Raw genomic sequence first — 16,474 nt, 5'->3', positions numbered from 1 at the left:
AATTGAGTTTGCGCATGCCCAGATGCCAAAAATCATGCCTGCCATGTTTTTAAGGTAGAGGAATAATATTTTATGTGCATTTGACAGTGTTGGTGGATATGTTTCACAATTTTATACTTTCCCCTGTGCACCTATGGATGAATATAGGCAGCATATGACGATGAAACTATTCCACTATTTCCCACATCAACATATGACATGGTTCTTAAACAAAAACAACTTACCACTGAAAAGTCAAATTAAATGCAAATCTTTTGAAACATTTTAGTCCAAGTCCATAAAAGTAACAATGGTTGAATCTGTCTCTTTAATTAATGTTTCATTAAAAAAACCTTTAAGTATATATATTATGTTACCATAGAATGACATCTAAAATTAATTCTGATCCTAAATACATTCATAAACACTAGTACTGAAATGAAAAGGAGCCACATAACACTTTCAGTTCTTAGCCAAGGAAAGGTGCCAAGAACGACAGCCTGGGAAAAAACAAAAACATGTTAGGACAGGAATTCCCAGAACCATGCTGCAGGGAGGTTCATCAAGCCACAGAAGGGAAGGCGAAACAACAGGGGGGAATTATCTGACTGCCCCCTGCCAGATTCCAATAAATAACCCAATCGTATGACCCACTGAATATACACACAATAACTTGTCAGCTTTTATGCCAGAATCTTGTAACCAGCAAATCTACAAATGGCAGTTTCAAGCGAGCTATAGCCCCACTGTCCCAGTATGAGAGCAAGACTTGGGGATGGGGGGCTGCCAATTCATTTTGTCCCCTGAATGATATCAGCTCCATCAGAATGTGAGGACATTCTTCATTGTATGCTAGGCCTAGGAGACTGGGAAGTCTATTTGCCCTTCTTAGATACAGAATGTTGTAACAGTTGCAGGGATAAAAGTCAGCACTTACATCCTGAACATTCTGCACTTCCAATAAAAAGTTGCACCCAATATCATAATGGGCTTCAAAAGGCCCAAAGAAAATGTACAGAAGGAAAGCCATATGTGAACCTATATTCTTTCTATTTCATATTCCTAATGGGACAACAACAACAAAAAGGCGGGTGGAGGCATGAACCACATCAAACCAGGGCTTTCTTCAATTGGCTCCTTGTATAATGAATCAGTATTCATGAAGGAGCAAAGCACCACATACATGTCATGTTATACTACAGTGGAGGGTAGGCCACACATCAATAGAGCACTTAAATATACTGATAAAGCCTGCCATACTGATAAATCCTGCCATTAAGCAAGCTCAAAGAAAGCCAGAATATAAATGCAATAAAATAAATAAATATTAAGAGCTCCACATACCTCTGAAAGGGGAGCAGTGAACTCTTAAGCACAGAAACAAGTTCCTCTGAATTCAGTGAGATTTATTCACAGGTGTAAGAATTAAAAAATGTTTTTCTAAGGAAGTGTTTTGTCTACTCTTCAACAACACTGGTTTGAAATGTTTTTAACTTCCACAAGTAGCCCTAAAGAATATTTCTACATTGCAACCGACTACAGCACTTTTCCTTTGGAGTATCTTTTGTATATACAGTATTAGTGTATGTGTATCATAATGTAGACACAGGAAGGAAGGAATTCTCTTAACTTTAATCCTATACAAAGATTAAGTGTAAGTGTTGCCCTCCTACATGAATTGGCTTCGTAAATCAAGAGGAGTGCTCTATTAAGTAGAATGCCTACTAAATTAACTTTGTCGTGAGCCTGATTTGTTTCATAAGTCAACAATCACATAGCTAACAAACCCTGTTTGACATGAAACTGTGGAGAACAAGGAAGCTCAAATACAAGCTTCCAAAGATTTCACATTCCTCACATGATATGCTGGTAGTTGTATCTCACAATAGTACATCAGTGAGTCGGAGTGTTTTTCCTAGAAGCAAGGGGATCTCTTCAGCAACAACCACTTTAAGACTATTCCGTACATGCTAGACCTTTTTTTCTATAGGATACAGTATTAAAAACTTACTGCATTTGCACATCAGGTGCCTGCTTCTGTTTACAAGACAAACTACAATGTTACTTAACATTAAGTGTTGCATAACCGTCACCACTAAAGTAAACTTTGGAGACATAATGGCTATCCTTTTTATGAGAGTGCTGCTTTTCTAGAATCCAGAAACTACTACATAATGTACCTAAGGCTACTTAATAAGCACAGATAACTTTCAAGTACAGTACTGTAGTGTGAAGTCAGATACATAAAGTACACTGGCAACCCCCCCCCCAATTATTTATACTGCATGGCAGTAACACCTGCCAACCCCCTGCCCCAGCACTTTCATGCTGGATTAGAAAAATAAACTAGGATTATTATTATTTTTTTTTAAAAAAATCCTGCATCTCAAGGTTAACACTAGCACCTTGAGGACAATACTAGCTTTGCTAGAATTCAATTTGTATACATTATTCCAATGGATTTCCTCCTGCATTTGTTCCTATTAACAATTTTAAAAGGCTAACCAGTTAGACTCCACAATCTACATTAAACATTGGTATGCACTTTAGTAAACTTTGAAATTGCTAACACAGCACAGACCGCTCCCATACCATTCCATTTAATCTTTCTTGAAGTCCTTTGGGAAATCCCACCAAGCTCAGTACAGTTACTTTGTGTTGGGGAATAAATATTTCATCAGCAGTGCTACTTAACCAATAAACACAGATTAGTGAAAAGTGGTACTCATAAACACTACAGAAAAATGATTTTTTTTTTTACTAAATATTAATTTTAAATCAAACACCAAAGGGTAAACCTTCATACCTATGATTAACTTTTTTAAAAAATTAACTATTGATTCCATATATTCCTAGGATCAGAATTTACACACCCATTAAAAATATAAATCATTTTTTTCCTACGATTGCTTATTGTTCTCTTAAAGATGAAACCAATCTATCTGAAAGTACATAGCTTTGACAGCTTGGTAAACATGTACATTGTACAGTTTTACATTTGTAAAGCCTCGTTTGAAGAATTACAACCATTACAATAAATACGAAAAAGTGCACGGATTACTGACACACTTAAATTATTCCATCTGTATCACAATACTCCTGGCCTCCACAACAACAAGATGCTGCTCCGGAGACTGACACTGTACAACATTGTGGCCTACGGTGGTGAGGTAGAGAGCGGCAAATCACAATACTGTACAATATAATTATCATAAAACCAAGCTGAGCAAATGAGTAAATAATCATCTTCGAATCACAGACAAGCCCACTGCAGTGGCAGAAGCACAGTCAGCACAACGTGGCTTTCTGCACACACACCATACATTAACCAGCAATCCCTGTTAAGACAGCACAAGTCACAGCCCACAGCCAAAATAAGCCAAAAGCTACATCCATTGCCGCAAGCTTTCGATAATTATCTTAAACTTACATTGAACAGACTGCCAGACTATCACCTTAAATGCCTGCTGACATCCTTGGTCAGGGAGTCCAGCCACACTGACCGACAGTGCAACCCAATGCAGGTTTACCCAGAACCGAGTCACATTATGTTCAGTGGGGCTTACTCACAGGTAAATGTGCACAGGGATGCAGCCTTACACTCAAATCATTCCTTCATCCCCTCCCACCTCCCAGTCCTTGTTCTGATTTTAATCAGCTGTTTGAATTTAACTGGGTCATCAGAGCCTGACAAAAATAGGGCCCCGAATCAAGGCTTAATTTTACTGCAACTCAGCCCAGGAATCCCTTTCCAACAGCACAACTAACTGCTGAAATATATGTAGCTCCTAAGCTGCCCCTGTGCATGTGCAGAGTGCCTTTCCCTCCCTAAATCACAGCCTGTCACCACAAATTTAGAACAAGCTCAAGAACGGTCCCCATGGCAGGCCATTCCGAATCCCAGCCCAGATTTTCCAAGATGAACAAAATAAAACAATGAGCACTGCCTTAAACTTAAGACTTAAACCTTTCAACGGAAGGCTCCTTTAGACCTTTACAAATTATTTACAAACATCTAGGGGAGTCACCAAATGCGTTTCTACCAGAGCAACGTAAGGAGGGATGACACAGATTGCGCAAACGGTTAACTCGGGCCACCAAATCCCTTTGCACATGTTTAAGAGTTATCCCAGGGTACCTTATTTGGAACCAATAATAATAATACTAATAATACTAATAATAATAATAATAATAATAGGATAGATAGATACAATTGGGGGAGGGGGCGTGATCCACAACTGAAGGCTAATCGACAAGCTGAAGAAACTGCCGGAACACAATAGCAAAGCATAACCTTACAAGGGGGGGGGGGGAGAGAGAGAGAGAAACAAAAATACAAAAAGTTGCAATGCGGGCACTACGAGGGTTTGGAGGCGATGCGCTCGCAGCAAAGCAACGCACAAGGTTACAGGGAAAAGGGCATCAGGGTTAATTAGAGGAGGAGAGCCGTGCAGTGTGTGTGTGTGGAGAAAAGAGGCGACAGCTTTGCAAAGGGGAGCGGGGAGGGGAAATCCAGAGCTCAGCATGGAGAAAAAAGGCACCCTTTTTTGCTCTTCAGGAACATCCACCCCACCCACCCACCCGACCCACTTACATTTTCTGCACGGGTTTCCGCCGCTTGCGGCTGGCGTAGGTGACACTGGGGTTCATCCTGCCCCCGCTGGCCGAGGCTCCAGCTCCTCTCCTCTCCTCTGGCTCCTGCGGCAGAGAGCGGCAGCCCCTCGTTACTTCTGCACCGCCGCCCGAAACAACAACCGCCACCCCTCGGCTTGAGAAGCAGAAAGCTCTCCGCAACTATGTCAGCGGCGGCTTAAGAAGGGACCTTGTGTGTGCCTGTGTGTGTGTGAGAGAGAGAGAATATTCCTCTTGGGGCGAAACGGCTCCGCCCGCAGCTTCCCGGCCTGCCTTGACACCGTTGTTGTTCGTCCTGCTGCTGCTGCTCGCCCTGATGCCACTCCTGCCGCCGCGGCGCGGACTCCCCTGAGAGGCGGCCGACGGAGGGAGCGAGGAAGGCGGGCGGGAGAGGAGGAGGCGGCGGCAGGAGGAGGAGGAGCGGCTGCTGCGGCGGCGGGGGACGGGGCCAGGTGCTCGGCGCCGGCTACACCCACTACGGCCGCCCTCCTCCTCCTCCTTCCCTCCCTCGTTCTCTCTCCGTCTGGCCGGCGGGAGTGCGAGACAGGTGCGGAGGCGGCGGCTGCGGCTTCCCGGGCAGCTGCCCTCAGTCGCCGTCTCTCCTCCTACTCCACCTCCTCAGGCGCGAGGCGGGAAGCGAAGCCTCGCTTCACCTCAGCGAGCGCCGCTGTCGTCGTTGTCCTCCCTCAGTGTCGGCCAGAAGGCCTCGCTACTGTTTTCCCCTCCCTCCACGCACCCTCTCTCTCTCTCGGCTATAGCAACGGCTCTTTCCGTCTCAAAAGCCACCCCGCCAGCCAGCCAGCCAAGCCTGCGCTCTCTCCCCCGGGGCCCGCCCCGCCGCCGCCCACAGAGGAGGCCCTTGTGGGCGGTGTCGGCGTCAAGGGGGCGGCGCGGCGCCATGTTGGGAAGGTCAAGCGAGGGAAGCGAGCAGGCACGGCGGGTGGATGGGGGAGAAGCCGAAGCAGGCGGCAGGGCCGCCTCCTCCGACGGTTTTCCCGATGCCACGGGGTTCTGGGCCGCAGGAGGAGGGGGGGGGGCTCACATCAGGACAACTTTGCCGCGCTTGCGGGGAGGACAATAGACCCCACCATAACAAACAAGCGACGCGATCAGATTGAGGGTGGAGAAAGAGAGAGAGATTCTTCTTTTTCTCTCTTCACGCAGTTTGCCGAACGCGCACGTGCGAATCAGGCTGGGAAATGGTTGGCCTGAAGTGCTGTGGGAGCGCTGAAGTTGCTGCAGGAAAGTGGCTCCCCGCCCACTTGGCTCACCTGCACTGGCAGGCAGTCAGGGGCGCCGACTTGTAAAAAATATTGGGGGGGCCCAGTGGCATAGCGTGGGTTGTCAGCACCCAGGGCAAGGCAAGTAATTTGCGCCCCCTAACCCGTGGATTTTAGCACTTGAGTGCGAGCGCCCCCCCCAGATGTTGCGCCTGGTGCGGCCGGCCCCCCTGCACCCCCCACGCTATGCCACTGGGCACAGCTAAGGGAGCTGGGCATGTTTAGCCTGGAGAAGAGGAGGTTAAGGGGTGATATGATAGCCATGTTCAAATATATAAAAGGATGTCACATAGAGGAGGGAGAAAGGTTGTTTTCTGCTGCTCCAGAGAAGCGGACATGGAGCAATGGATCCAAACTACAAGAAAGAAGATTCCACCTAAACATTAGGAAGAACTTCCTGACAGTAAGAGCTGTTCGACAGTGGAATTTGCTGCCAAGGAATGTGGTGGAGTCTCCTCCTTTGGAGGTCTTTAAGCAGAGGCTTGACAACCATATGTCAGGAGTGCTTGATGGTGTTTCCTGCTTGGCAGGGGGTTGGACTCAATGGCCCTTGTGGTCTCTTCCAACTCTATGATTCTATGAGGCTGTGTCAGATAGGGTGGAAATTTCATCCTTTCTGTCCCTCACATGGGAAACCGAAAAACACCCTCTCAGAATTAACTAGGGACCAGGATTACCAAAGCCCCATTCTCCCTGCAACCGCTTGGGTATCTGGTGGGCACCCAGTGAAATTATTTCCAACCACAAAGTCCAATACAAAGTATTTTTGTGGTAGGGAAGGAGTTTCAGCTTTGCCTTGTGGGCTGTTCCTCCAAGCTGTCTTTGCGGCGCGTAACAGCCTGGAAGAGAATCAGCGAGAGGATCTTTAGAATTCAGTGCAAATTGAATTTCACCGGAATAGCTCGGAGGTGCTGGCAGCCCGCTTCCCTCCCCCCTACCCCGCTTTTTCGTTTTCTAAACAAGTGATCGGACTCTTCCCCTCCCCTCAGCCCCATGAAACAAGTCCCCAGCGCGAAAAGAAATAACAATTTTAAAAAAAGAAGATAACAAGGACGGGGTGTTTTCCAGAGCGAGGTGGAAGCCGCCCATCGCAAGGGCAGAATCTCTGCGGTGCGTCATTACGCGCGGCTTGGAGAGCTCTTTTCCCCCCATTACCCGGGCCCTAGCGGTTCCCGCGGCAAGGTGAGGTTCTCCCTCTCCAGCAGGCGCCTCTGCGCGCCTTCACCCCATTCTCCAGCCCCGCCACATCTGGGAACATCATTAAGGAGTTGCCTCTGCAGCTCAGGAAGTTTTCACACTTCACGTTTCATTAAACGCAGGTATTCTTGGATTCCTTGGGAAAGGGAGAAGCGGGAGAGAAAGGGGAGAGGCGCTGGGCGCGGGTCGGGGGAGAGCGCCTGATTTGCAGCTGTTGGGCTTTCAAAGCCAAATAAAACAGCCAGTCTGCGGAGCGCAGCCGCAGCGGCGGTGGGGGGCGCGCGCGCTAGGGCGCAAGGCTGGCGGTGGCGGCAGGGAGCCCGGCGGAGGAACTTGTCCCTTCCCTCTGGACTCGCGCCCCCCGCAGATGTTGCGCCCGGTGCGGCCAGCACCCCTGGCACCCCCCACGCTATGCCACTGGGGGGGCCCATACCGGGGTCCTGCCCCGGGAAGTTTTCTAAGTTCCCCGCCGGGCGGGGCCGCTGCAGAAGGGTGAGTGGCGAGGGCGGGATGGGGCCGCGCGCTCCTTTCCTCGGCTGCCCTCGTCGCGCGCCTTGGCTCCCGCGGCTGGCGAGGGGAGCCTGGGCCGCGCGCGGCTGCTGCTGCCGCCGCCGCCTCTCCTGGGGGCGCCGCCTCCCCGGGCGGAACGCTGCAGGTGCGCGAGGGAGGAGGGCGGCCCCCGGGGGCTGGGAGAGCCGGGCTGCCGTGGCCGAGAGGGCTGCTCTGCCGGGCGCCGCTGAATATAACTAATAATTTTCGTAAATTATTGGGGGGGCTGAGCCCCCCCAATAATTTTTTTGAGGGGGCTCGGGCCCCCTCAGGCCCCATGGAGTCGGCGCCTATGCAGGCAGTATTAGAAATGGATTTGGTCTGCGCTCTCTCTCTCTCTCTCTCTCTCTCCCTGCCTTTTAAAAAGAGAAATTCCCCAGAACTGCTTAGACCACAATCCAAAGAAAACACAACGTTAAATCTAGGCAGTAAGTAGAAAACAAAAAATAGGTATGAAACAGTGGTACTTCGGTGCAATATCAGAAATTGCAGTCTCTCTCATAGATTTGATTTATTTATTTTTTAGTTGGAAGGGACCCTCAGGTCATCTAGTACAAATCTGCAATCCAGGGATCCTGCCACAGACATTCCTAGGTGGGCTCAAACCACCAACCTTCTGGTTTAACAACCAGACAAGTAGATAGATATGGGGTGCAGTTGTCAACACAAAAAGCACCCCAATCCTGCACAGTTGTTTGTGCCCATCTAAAAAGAACATCCATAGAGATTATTTGCTGAGTGAATGCTATTTGAAGGAACTCCATTAATTTTAAAAGATTGCTTTTTCCCATAGCTTCACACCTCCTCAAACATAGTGTATATCCTTTATGTGATTTTAGGGAAGCGCAGCTCTAATAAATCAACAAAGATTCTTGTAGTACCTTAAAGAACCCCCCACACAGGGTGATGTTTCCATCAGACACTTGTAGTCTACCATTCTGATGATATATTCTGCAGAGTAAAGATGGATAGGACTGAACCGGAACTAACTGAATAAACAGAAAAATAATTGTTTCCTAGGACAGATCCTACTGTCACTGTTTTAAATGAATGCTATACAACGGTAATGAGATATGTGTCTTGTGCTGACAGCATGTTATAGATCAAATAATACCAATGTAAACTTGAAGGAGAGGAAATGAATCAAAGGGCTCTACAATACTCTTTGGCACTTGAGAAATCAGTTATCTGCCTTCGTCCTTTTAAGGTGCATTGATGTTTTTGATGTCTTTGCTACAAGGAGAGAAAAGCTGAGATAATGAACTACATTTGATGGACGTATGGATTAAATCCGGCCACAGATCGAGGAACTGCAAAACAGTTCATGACCTATAGGGTTATATAACCTCTGTGGTTACAACACTCCATAATATAGTAGCTAAGTGGATTCTTTCATTATAATTTATTAATTTATTTCATAGAATCAGAGAGTTGGAGGGGACCCAAGGGTCATCTGGTCCAACCCCATGAAATGCAGCAATCTCAGCTAAATCATCCATGACAAATGGCTATCCAACCTCTGTTTAAAAACTTCCAAGGAAGGAGAGTCCACCACCTCTCGTGGGAGTCTGTTCCACTGCCAAACAGCTCTTACTGTCAGAAAGGTTTTCCGAATGTTTAGTTGAAATCTCTTTTCTTGCAACTTGAAGCCATTGGTTCGAATCCTACCCTCCAGAGCAGAAGAAAAGCATTTTTAAAAAAGATTTCTAAACTGCTTAATATTTTAAAATCTCCAAGTGGTACACAAAAATACAATATAAAAACAATAGTATGGTATCATAAAAACAAATATAGCTAGTCACATACTTCAGAGTTCCTGACAAATAACAGAAGATTATACAAGACACACCGTTGTGAAAGGAAACAAAATCAGAAGGGTTTAGGTTTGTAAGAGTCCATATAGAGAAGTGCTTTGGAGTCTGCATGTGCCTTATAAACTACCTGTTAAAAATCAGGACCAAGATGTAGGTAATCCTACATTGTAGGTAATATTGACAAGATAAGGGCTGCGGACTGGTAGTAAGCGAAACTAGGATAGGGTTAGAAAACCAGACCACCTTACAAATACATGAAGGCTGGAGGATTCCAGGCAGGAAGTGGAAACAGGACAGAGAGCAACTACACTATTACAGGCCAGTTAGCTTTGTGCCTGTGTTGGAAAAACTAAGAACATCATTTGAGCCTGTTGGATCAGGCCTGTGGTGCATCTAGTCAAGGGTACAGTTCTCACAATGGCCAACCAGATGCGTATGAGAAGCCCAAAAGCAGAACCTGAGCACAGCAGCCCTCTCTAACTTCCTTGGACAAACTCTATAGAAACACAGTAGTACAGTAGCTCCTTTCATCCATTTATCATTGAATGGGTACTTCATATAATTAATAGGAAACAGTGTTTATGTTTAGGCCTGCACCCAAATGGGATTAGAAGTCATGATCTAATAGAAGTACACACACAAACAACTCCCATCTATATGCTTCATCAGTGCAGATATCCACACCAATGCATAGCATTCTAGCTGTGTGGAATTACTGCTACTAATTGGAGTGAAGCACTCCTTATGCCGTTAAGAGGATTCTCATGCATTACATTGAATGAGTCGCTATGGAATGTAACAGTTGTTCATTTTAACATATAAGCTATCTGCATATGCAAATAGTGGGACTGTAGAAATCAACATGTGTACATCCTTTCACACAAACATTTGTACGTGTGTGGAGACAGCTTGTACCTGTGGTCATTGTGATTTGTGAACAAGTTTAATGTGTGATGGAGACCAATAAATTGGTGGAAAAAACTAGTCCAAGGTTGCAATCCTAAACAAATTTACTTGGGAATAAATCCCATTGAACTTAGTGGGACGTACTTATGAATGAATGTGGTTCAGATCGCTCTGTGAAGCACAGTAAGTGGTCTAAGGATGTGGACTATCTTCCATTGAAACAAATGGCAAACTCCTTAAAGGAGAGAGAGCGAGAGCGCGTGCAATTTTGAGATCATTTGCAAGGTGATGATACATTTTGAGAGCTGGAATTCATTCCTTTAAGAAGAAGTGAAGGAGCATTATGTTGTTCTTAGTTCAAAGGTAGCTAGTCAACTGATATATCTCTGGTTGCAAACCAGTCCTTGAAAGGTTTGATTGTCAAGCCAATTGGGGTGGAAATGGTCCAGTTAATTTCAGTACTACTATTGCAGAGTAAATGGCTTCAAGATTATAGACTATATCTCAGAGTGTTTTCATATGTAAGACTGAAATAGTCTTTGCCTCTCTCATATTTATGTTATGTCTGATCAATGTTAATGCAGCCTAGAGGTATTTATGATATGAATGGGTAGTCTGGTCAATGTAGGTTTTATACTTAAGCCTAATGTGTGGAAATACATTGAGAGAACACCAATAGTGTTATTTTTAAAAATTCAATTCCCTAGAAGAAGCATGCCAAAATGGCTTGGTTTAGCAACATCCTCTTAAAGTGGAAAGATTCTTCCATTTCGCAGCCAAAAATCTACTTCTAAGAATACGCTGGCACTAGTCTTGACAAGCTGGAATCTGGGTTCCATCTTCTTCTGCATCTCAGCACAGCTTCTGTACAAAGGGATGAAGTAAGATAGTCTTTCAGATACATGAGGTCATCTCTTGCTCATTTCCCGCTTTGACAATAATGATAAAGATCTTTAAAAGAACATGGTATCGGAAAGGTTGGGCAACATAGAATAGTGTGGACTAGTTGCCTTAAATAGCCATCAAAAAGCTGTGGCTTGAACCAGTTGAGTTTTCCAGCTCACCAGAATCATTTCAGACAGGCGTATGTTGCAACAACCCAGCTTGAAACAAGCATGCAAAAACAAGAGCGCCTGTGCTTTTTCGATTATACTATAATGTGATATTATTAGGCTACCTAAATTCTTATCATAGTTATTATTTAAGTCTCCATAAATAATCACAAAGCATATGAAGCCCCATATTAACAGCTTCATTTGGGGGGCCCAAGGCAAGCTAGCTCTGGGGAAAGGATTGTGTACATATCATTGTGCTTGCATGCAGGTCTGGCAAAAAAAATCCAAATCTCAAGGCCGTGAAGATGAAATCAGCAATTGTGGGTGTCTAGGTCTGAGCCCAAATGCAGAGATAAATCCCAAGTTCTGAGAAGACTTCTGAGTGTTATTTGTGAAAAGTTCCTACCACAAATTGCCTAAGGATATGCTTCTGATTTTCTATATGGGGCCAGAATGATGTGGCTATATGCCACTCGTCTTGATGTAATTGGTGTGTGTTTCCTGTTTGGATCATATTCCTGGGACAGTGCAGTGGCTGGTTTCAGAGTTAATCAGAATCCTGTCTTCTGTTGTGACACTCTTTCTTTCTTTCTTTCTCTCTCTCTCTCTCTGTGTGTTGGGGTGAAAGGAGCATTTATGTTCTCTTGGTTGACTTCACGGAATCCATTGCCAAGGTATAGGAAATGCTGCTGTTGATTGCAAAAAGAGGATTGTTGATGCCCAAGACTAGGTTCTTGTGAGAGGCACACATACAAGATGGGTGACACCTGGCTTGAGAGCAGTGCATGTGAAAAGGATCTAGGAGTCTTGGTTGACCACAAACTTGACATGAGCCAACAGTGTGACGCGGCAGCTAAAAAAGCTAATGCAATTCTGGGCTGCATCAATAGGAGTATAGCATCTAGATCAAGGGAAGTAATAGTGCCACTGTATTCTGCTCTGGTCAGACCTCACCTGGAGTACTGTGCCCAGTTCTGGGCACCACAGTTCAAGAAGGACACTGACAAACTGGAATGTGTCCAGAGGAGGGCAACCAAAATGGTCAAAGGTCTGGAAACGATGCCTTATGAGGAACGGCTAAGGGAGCTGGGCATGTTTAGCCTGGAGAAGAGGAGGTTAAGGGGTGATATGATAGCCATGTTCAAATATATAAAAGGATGTCATATAGAGGAGGGAGAAAGGTTGTTTTCTGCTGCTCCAGAGAAGCGGGCACGGAGCAATGGATCCAAACTACAAGAAAGAAGATTCCACCTAAACATTAGGAAGAACTTCCTGACAGTAAGAGCTGTTCGACAGTGGAATTTGCTGCCAAGGAGTGTGGTGGAGTCTCCTACTTTGGAGGTCTTTAAGCAGAGGCTTGACAACCATATGTCAGGAGTGCTCTGATGGTGTTTCCTGCTTGGCAGGGAGTTGGACTCGATGGCCCTTGTGGTCTATTCCAACTCTATGATTCTATGATTCATACATCAATGTCTGTCACATGAGAACTTCAGCCATCGCTTGAACATGTGACACTGCTGTCATAGATAATTGCATAGTAACATAGAATTCCTGCCATATGATAGGTAGAGCATTTGGACAATGAAGGTCCATTTTTAAATCTCAGCCCAACCATTAGGGCTGATCCACAAGGCGACACCTTCCCCCAGCATTTTTACAGCAATTGCCGTTTTGTTAAAGTGTGTCATCTGCTTTGGTTATGCTTCAGCAAAATACCCAGACCTGCCCTATTTCTTAGCTTATTTTCCTAGTAAATGTATAGGAGGCTGTAATAAGAGATAAGGATATATTGCAAATCACTCTGAGCCCTTGGGAAAAGTTAGAAAGAAATCTAAATATGTAACACATAAGCTGGAACATGATAAGCCTGTCTTAGTATTTGTTGTTATACACCAGCTGTGTGAGCCTGAGAGTAAGTTTTTCACCTCTATGGCATTTCCAAGTTTATTTCAACTTCTGCCTACAAACAACATTAACCATATTTTGCTGATTAATTTTTGCTGATATACCTATGGAAAATAAAAATAATCTGACCTCTTTTCAGTGTCAGCCTCTATTTTGTGGATGTAGAAATTATTTAAGGGAGGTTTTATTATTATTAATAATAATAATAATAAACAAATATTCTGTTAAGACTGACACCCAATATTCCTGCATACCCTGAAACCTGACCACTTTGTGGGGTTTGATACTCCTAGGTCCAGATAAGTAGACAGAAAGGTATTATTATGACAGTTATTAATTGCCTTCCAAACCACCATCTCAAGGTGATCTACACATTAAACAATTAAAAGAAAAAAGCCTTGATAAGTGGACACTCATCTATACAGCTGGGAAACAATCATAGAAAGGTACATATATACATACAGTAAACATTTATAGTCAGACAGATTAGAATTCCTACTTCATTCATAAATATGCAATGAAACATGCTTGACTGAGACTACAAGGGCATTTGAAAACGTTAGCTGTGTGCAGACAAACCCTTAATTGTTCTGAGGAAATCTGTCCAAGGGCTGGGGAATACAAGATTTAGCTTGCAATAGAGTCTTGTTTGGTGCTCAAGTTTGCATTTACATTCTTTCATTGCTGCATGCAACTATCTTTTTGATGCCACTCTATTCCCAAACGTTCTTTGCCAGAAAGCTGTCACTCTTTCAAAAATGATTGATACTGTACTTGCAATGTATAGCAGGCAGCTCACACGCCTTCCTCTCCATGTGTTGCCTGCAGAGGGATCAAAGGCTCTATCTTATCCAAAGAACAAGATATACCTCATATGGAGATCAACCCCCCCCCCGCCGAAAAATTGTTTGGATTCTACTTCTTAGGGGGGAAATCATCTTTAGTAATAAGTAACAATAAATACATGGAAGAACAGGTGAGAGGGAAGTGACTTGCTATTATGAGAATAATTAACACAAAAATTCAGTCATGCGAAAAATTCATGTCTACCAAAGGTATCTGTTTAATTTTTCATAAAAATGTAATCAACATCACTTTAAGACTAAGAGATATTTAGTATATTAGACTGTTCTTCAAATAATTTGGTCATCTCTACTCTTGAAGTACCCTCAAGGCTAGTGCATTGTTTTGTTCTAGGAAGGACTGGGTAAGATATCTATCCATCTGCAATCCCAGAGAGCCTGTCCGTGTAGGCAGTAATGAGCAAGATGACTCAGTAAAAGACAGCAATTCATTTTATCTTTGAATTTAAGATCCATCAAAACAATATTATGCAGGGATTTTAACCTGAAGGACAATCAGTTAAGGATAACACTTCAGCAATATCATGTTCAATCTCTTTGTCATGCCGGGAATTATGTTACCTGAAGCAGCTTTAGAAAGAGATACAACTATAAGGCCTACATGTTTCAAACTAGTCAATGACATGACTTAATAAAATAAGCCAGGAGTTCCCATACAGGGGTCCATCGATCTTTGGTCCACAAGCTTCATTCAAGTGGTCCATGGCATGTTTGCATTAAATATTCACATCAATTTAAAACTGTATTTTTATTGCTTCTTTCACTTCACTTCATTTCATTGCATTATAATTTTAATTCCATGGAATGCAAATTGCAATACAATACAGGACACATTCGCGTTGTATCAATCTTGTCACTCACGTTTAACAGATTAATAAAGTGCAGGTTTCGTCCAAGGATCATCAAAAGGTGACAAGGTCTGGAGAGGTAGAAAAGTGGAATGTTACTTAAGTCAATATTTTCTTTTAAGTGTGCTGCAGCTAAAAACATTCCTTTTAGACTAGATTTTTTATTAGGGGTTTGTTCCATCTACTCAAATTGCCTTGGCATGAGATGTAATTCCTCTGGGCATAATGAGCTTACTGCTTAATATAGCACTAACAAATGTAACTGCTATACATAGTCCTATGGATGTGAAGATGAATGATTCTTTGTACAAGATGAGATATGTAAATATGCATGGATGATGAGTGTAGCTAATATCCATTAAGACTTTATTTAAAACAAAGAAAATTGGCATATTACAGGATGAAGCAAGATGTATCTTGTAATACTTTGAATCACTTCACTATGTACTTCTAAAACTCTGAAATATATTTCGATATGCATTTTCTAATAAAATTATGAAATCAGACATTTGTTGCAAAGACCCTGTATGTCCTAATTTGGTCCTATTTACCAAGCACAATATGCCCTTCTCCTGCTATGTGTTGCTAGTAAAACGTTGCCCCTGTTTTGTCTTCTTTCGGAGGTGGGGGAGATGGGGAAAACTTCCTTTTCAAAACTGCTGTTAGTCTCTGTATGCCTCACAGCCTTCGAGCCCCACTTCAAGGACTCCAAAATTTCTAAGGGGGAAGTCTACATATGAATATTAAAATAGAAATTGTATGGCCATATTCGATGTAGTTTTGCATCAGGAGTGCATCCACAATATTTTGTCTAATCCTAGACCTATGTTCCAGAATTCTTATCTGTACACATCTCAGTTCCATACTCACATACATTTTGCGTACACGGCACCCTCCCTCTGCTTTTGGCAACAAATGCCTAAGTTCTCACCCTAAATACCCTCCCAGATTCATATATCCCATATTTTTACCATTTTGGTGCAAAATGGAAACGGTTTTATTTGCCCAAGCATTTGACTGATGCTATGCCTTTACTGCTTACTGTCTCTTTTATTGCTTGTTGGTTTCTTTGAAGGATTTCCATGATCATTTGCTAGAGAAAATTTTAGATTGTATATTTCAGTGTTTGAATTATATAAGCAACCTTGCAGGCCACTTGCGTCATGAGCATGCAAATTATATTAGCAGAATGGCAGGAGTTTGCTCACGGCTAATCTGGGTCATGGTTAGTGTGAATGTTGCCCTTTTGTGGAGGGGAAACTCTGTGTTTTTAATCACCTGGAAGATTCTTGAGGAGCCTTTCGAGGCAAGAAAACTGCGACTATTTGTCTTCTAAAATGGAGTGCAGATAATATACATTCACAATTTTACATGAGTCCAACTGGATGGATGAGCCAGAAATGGGATGGAGCCAGCTTGCTTTCCAAAGAGCAGTGGAGGGCTCAG

The 16,474-nt window shown here is 43.8% G+C and overlaps 1 protein-coding gene across 1 annotated transcript in view; it reads right to left on the bottom strand.

The window, feature by feature from the left end:
• The window catches only part of AHR (aryl hydrocarbon receptor), a 47,445-nt gene extending 42,003 nt beyond the window's left edge, over positions 1–5,442 (bottom strand). The window contains exon 1 of the mRNA XM_083467995.1: positions 4,574–5,442. Coding sequence (XP_083324121.1) covers positions 4,574–4,629 — 56 coding nt within the window. The 5' untranslated portion in view covers positions 4,630–5,442. The remainder of the gene's footprint in view (positions 1–4,573) is intronic.
• Positions 5,443–16,474: the final 11,032 nt, after the last annotated feature.

Source organism: Podarcis liolepis (genome assembly GCF_965112155.1).
Source record: "Podarcis liolepis genome assembly, chromosome: 12".
Classification (NCBI taxonomy): Eukaryota; Metazoa; Chordata; class Lepidosauria; order Squamata; family Lacertidae; genus Podarcis; species Podarcis liolepis.
Note: the sequence above shows the minus strand (reverse complement) of the source record. Positions and strands in the feature narration are given on the sequence as shown.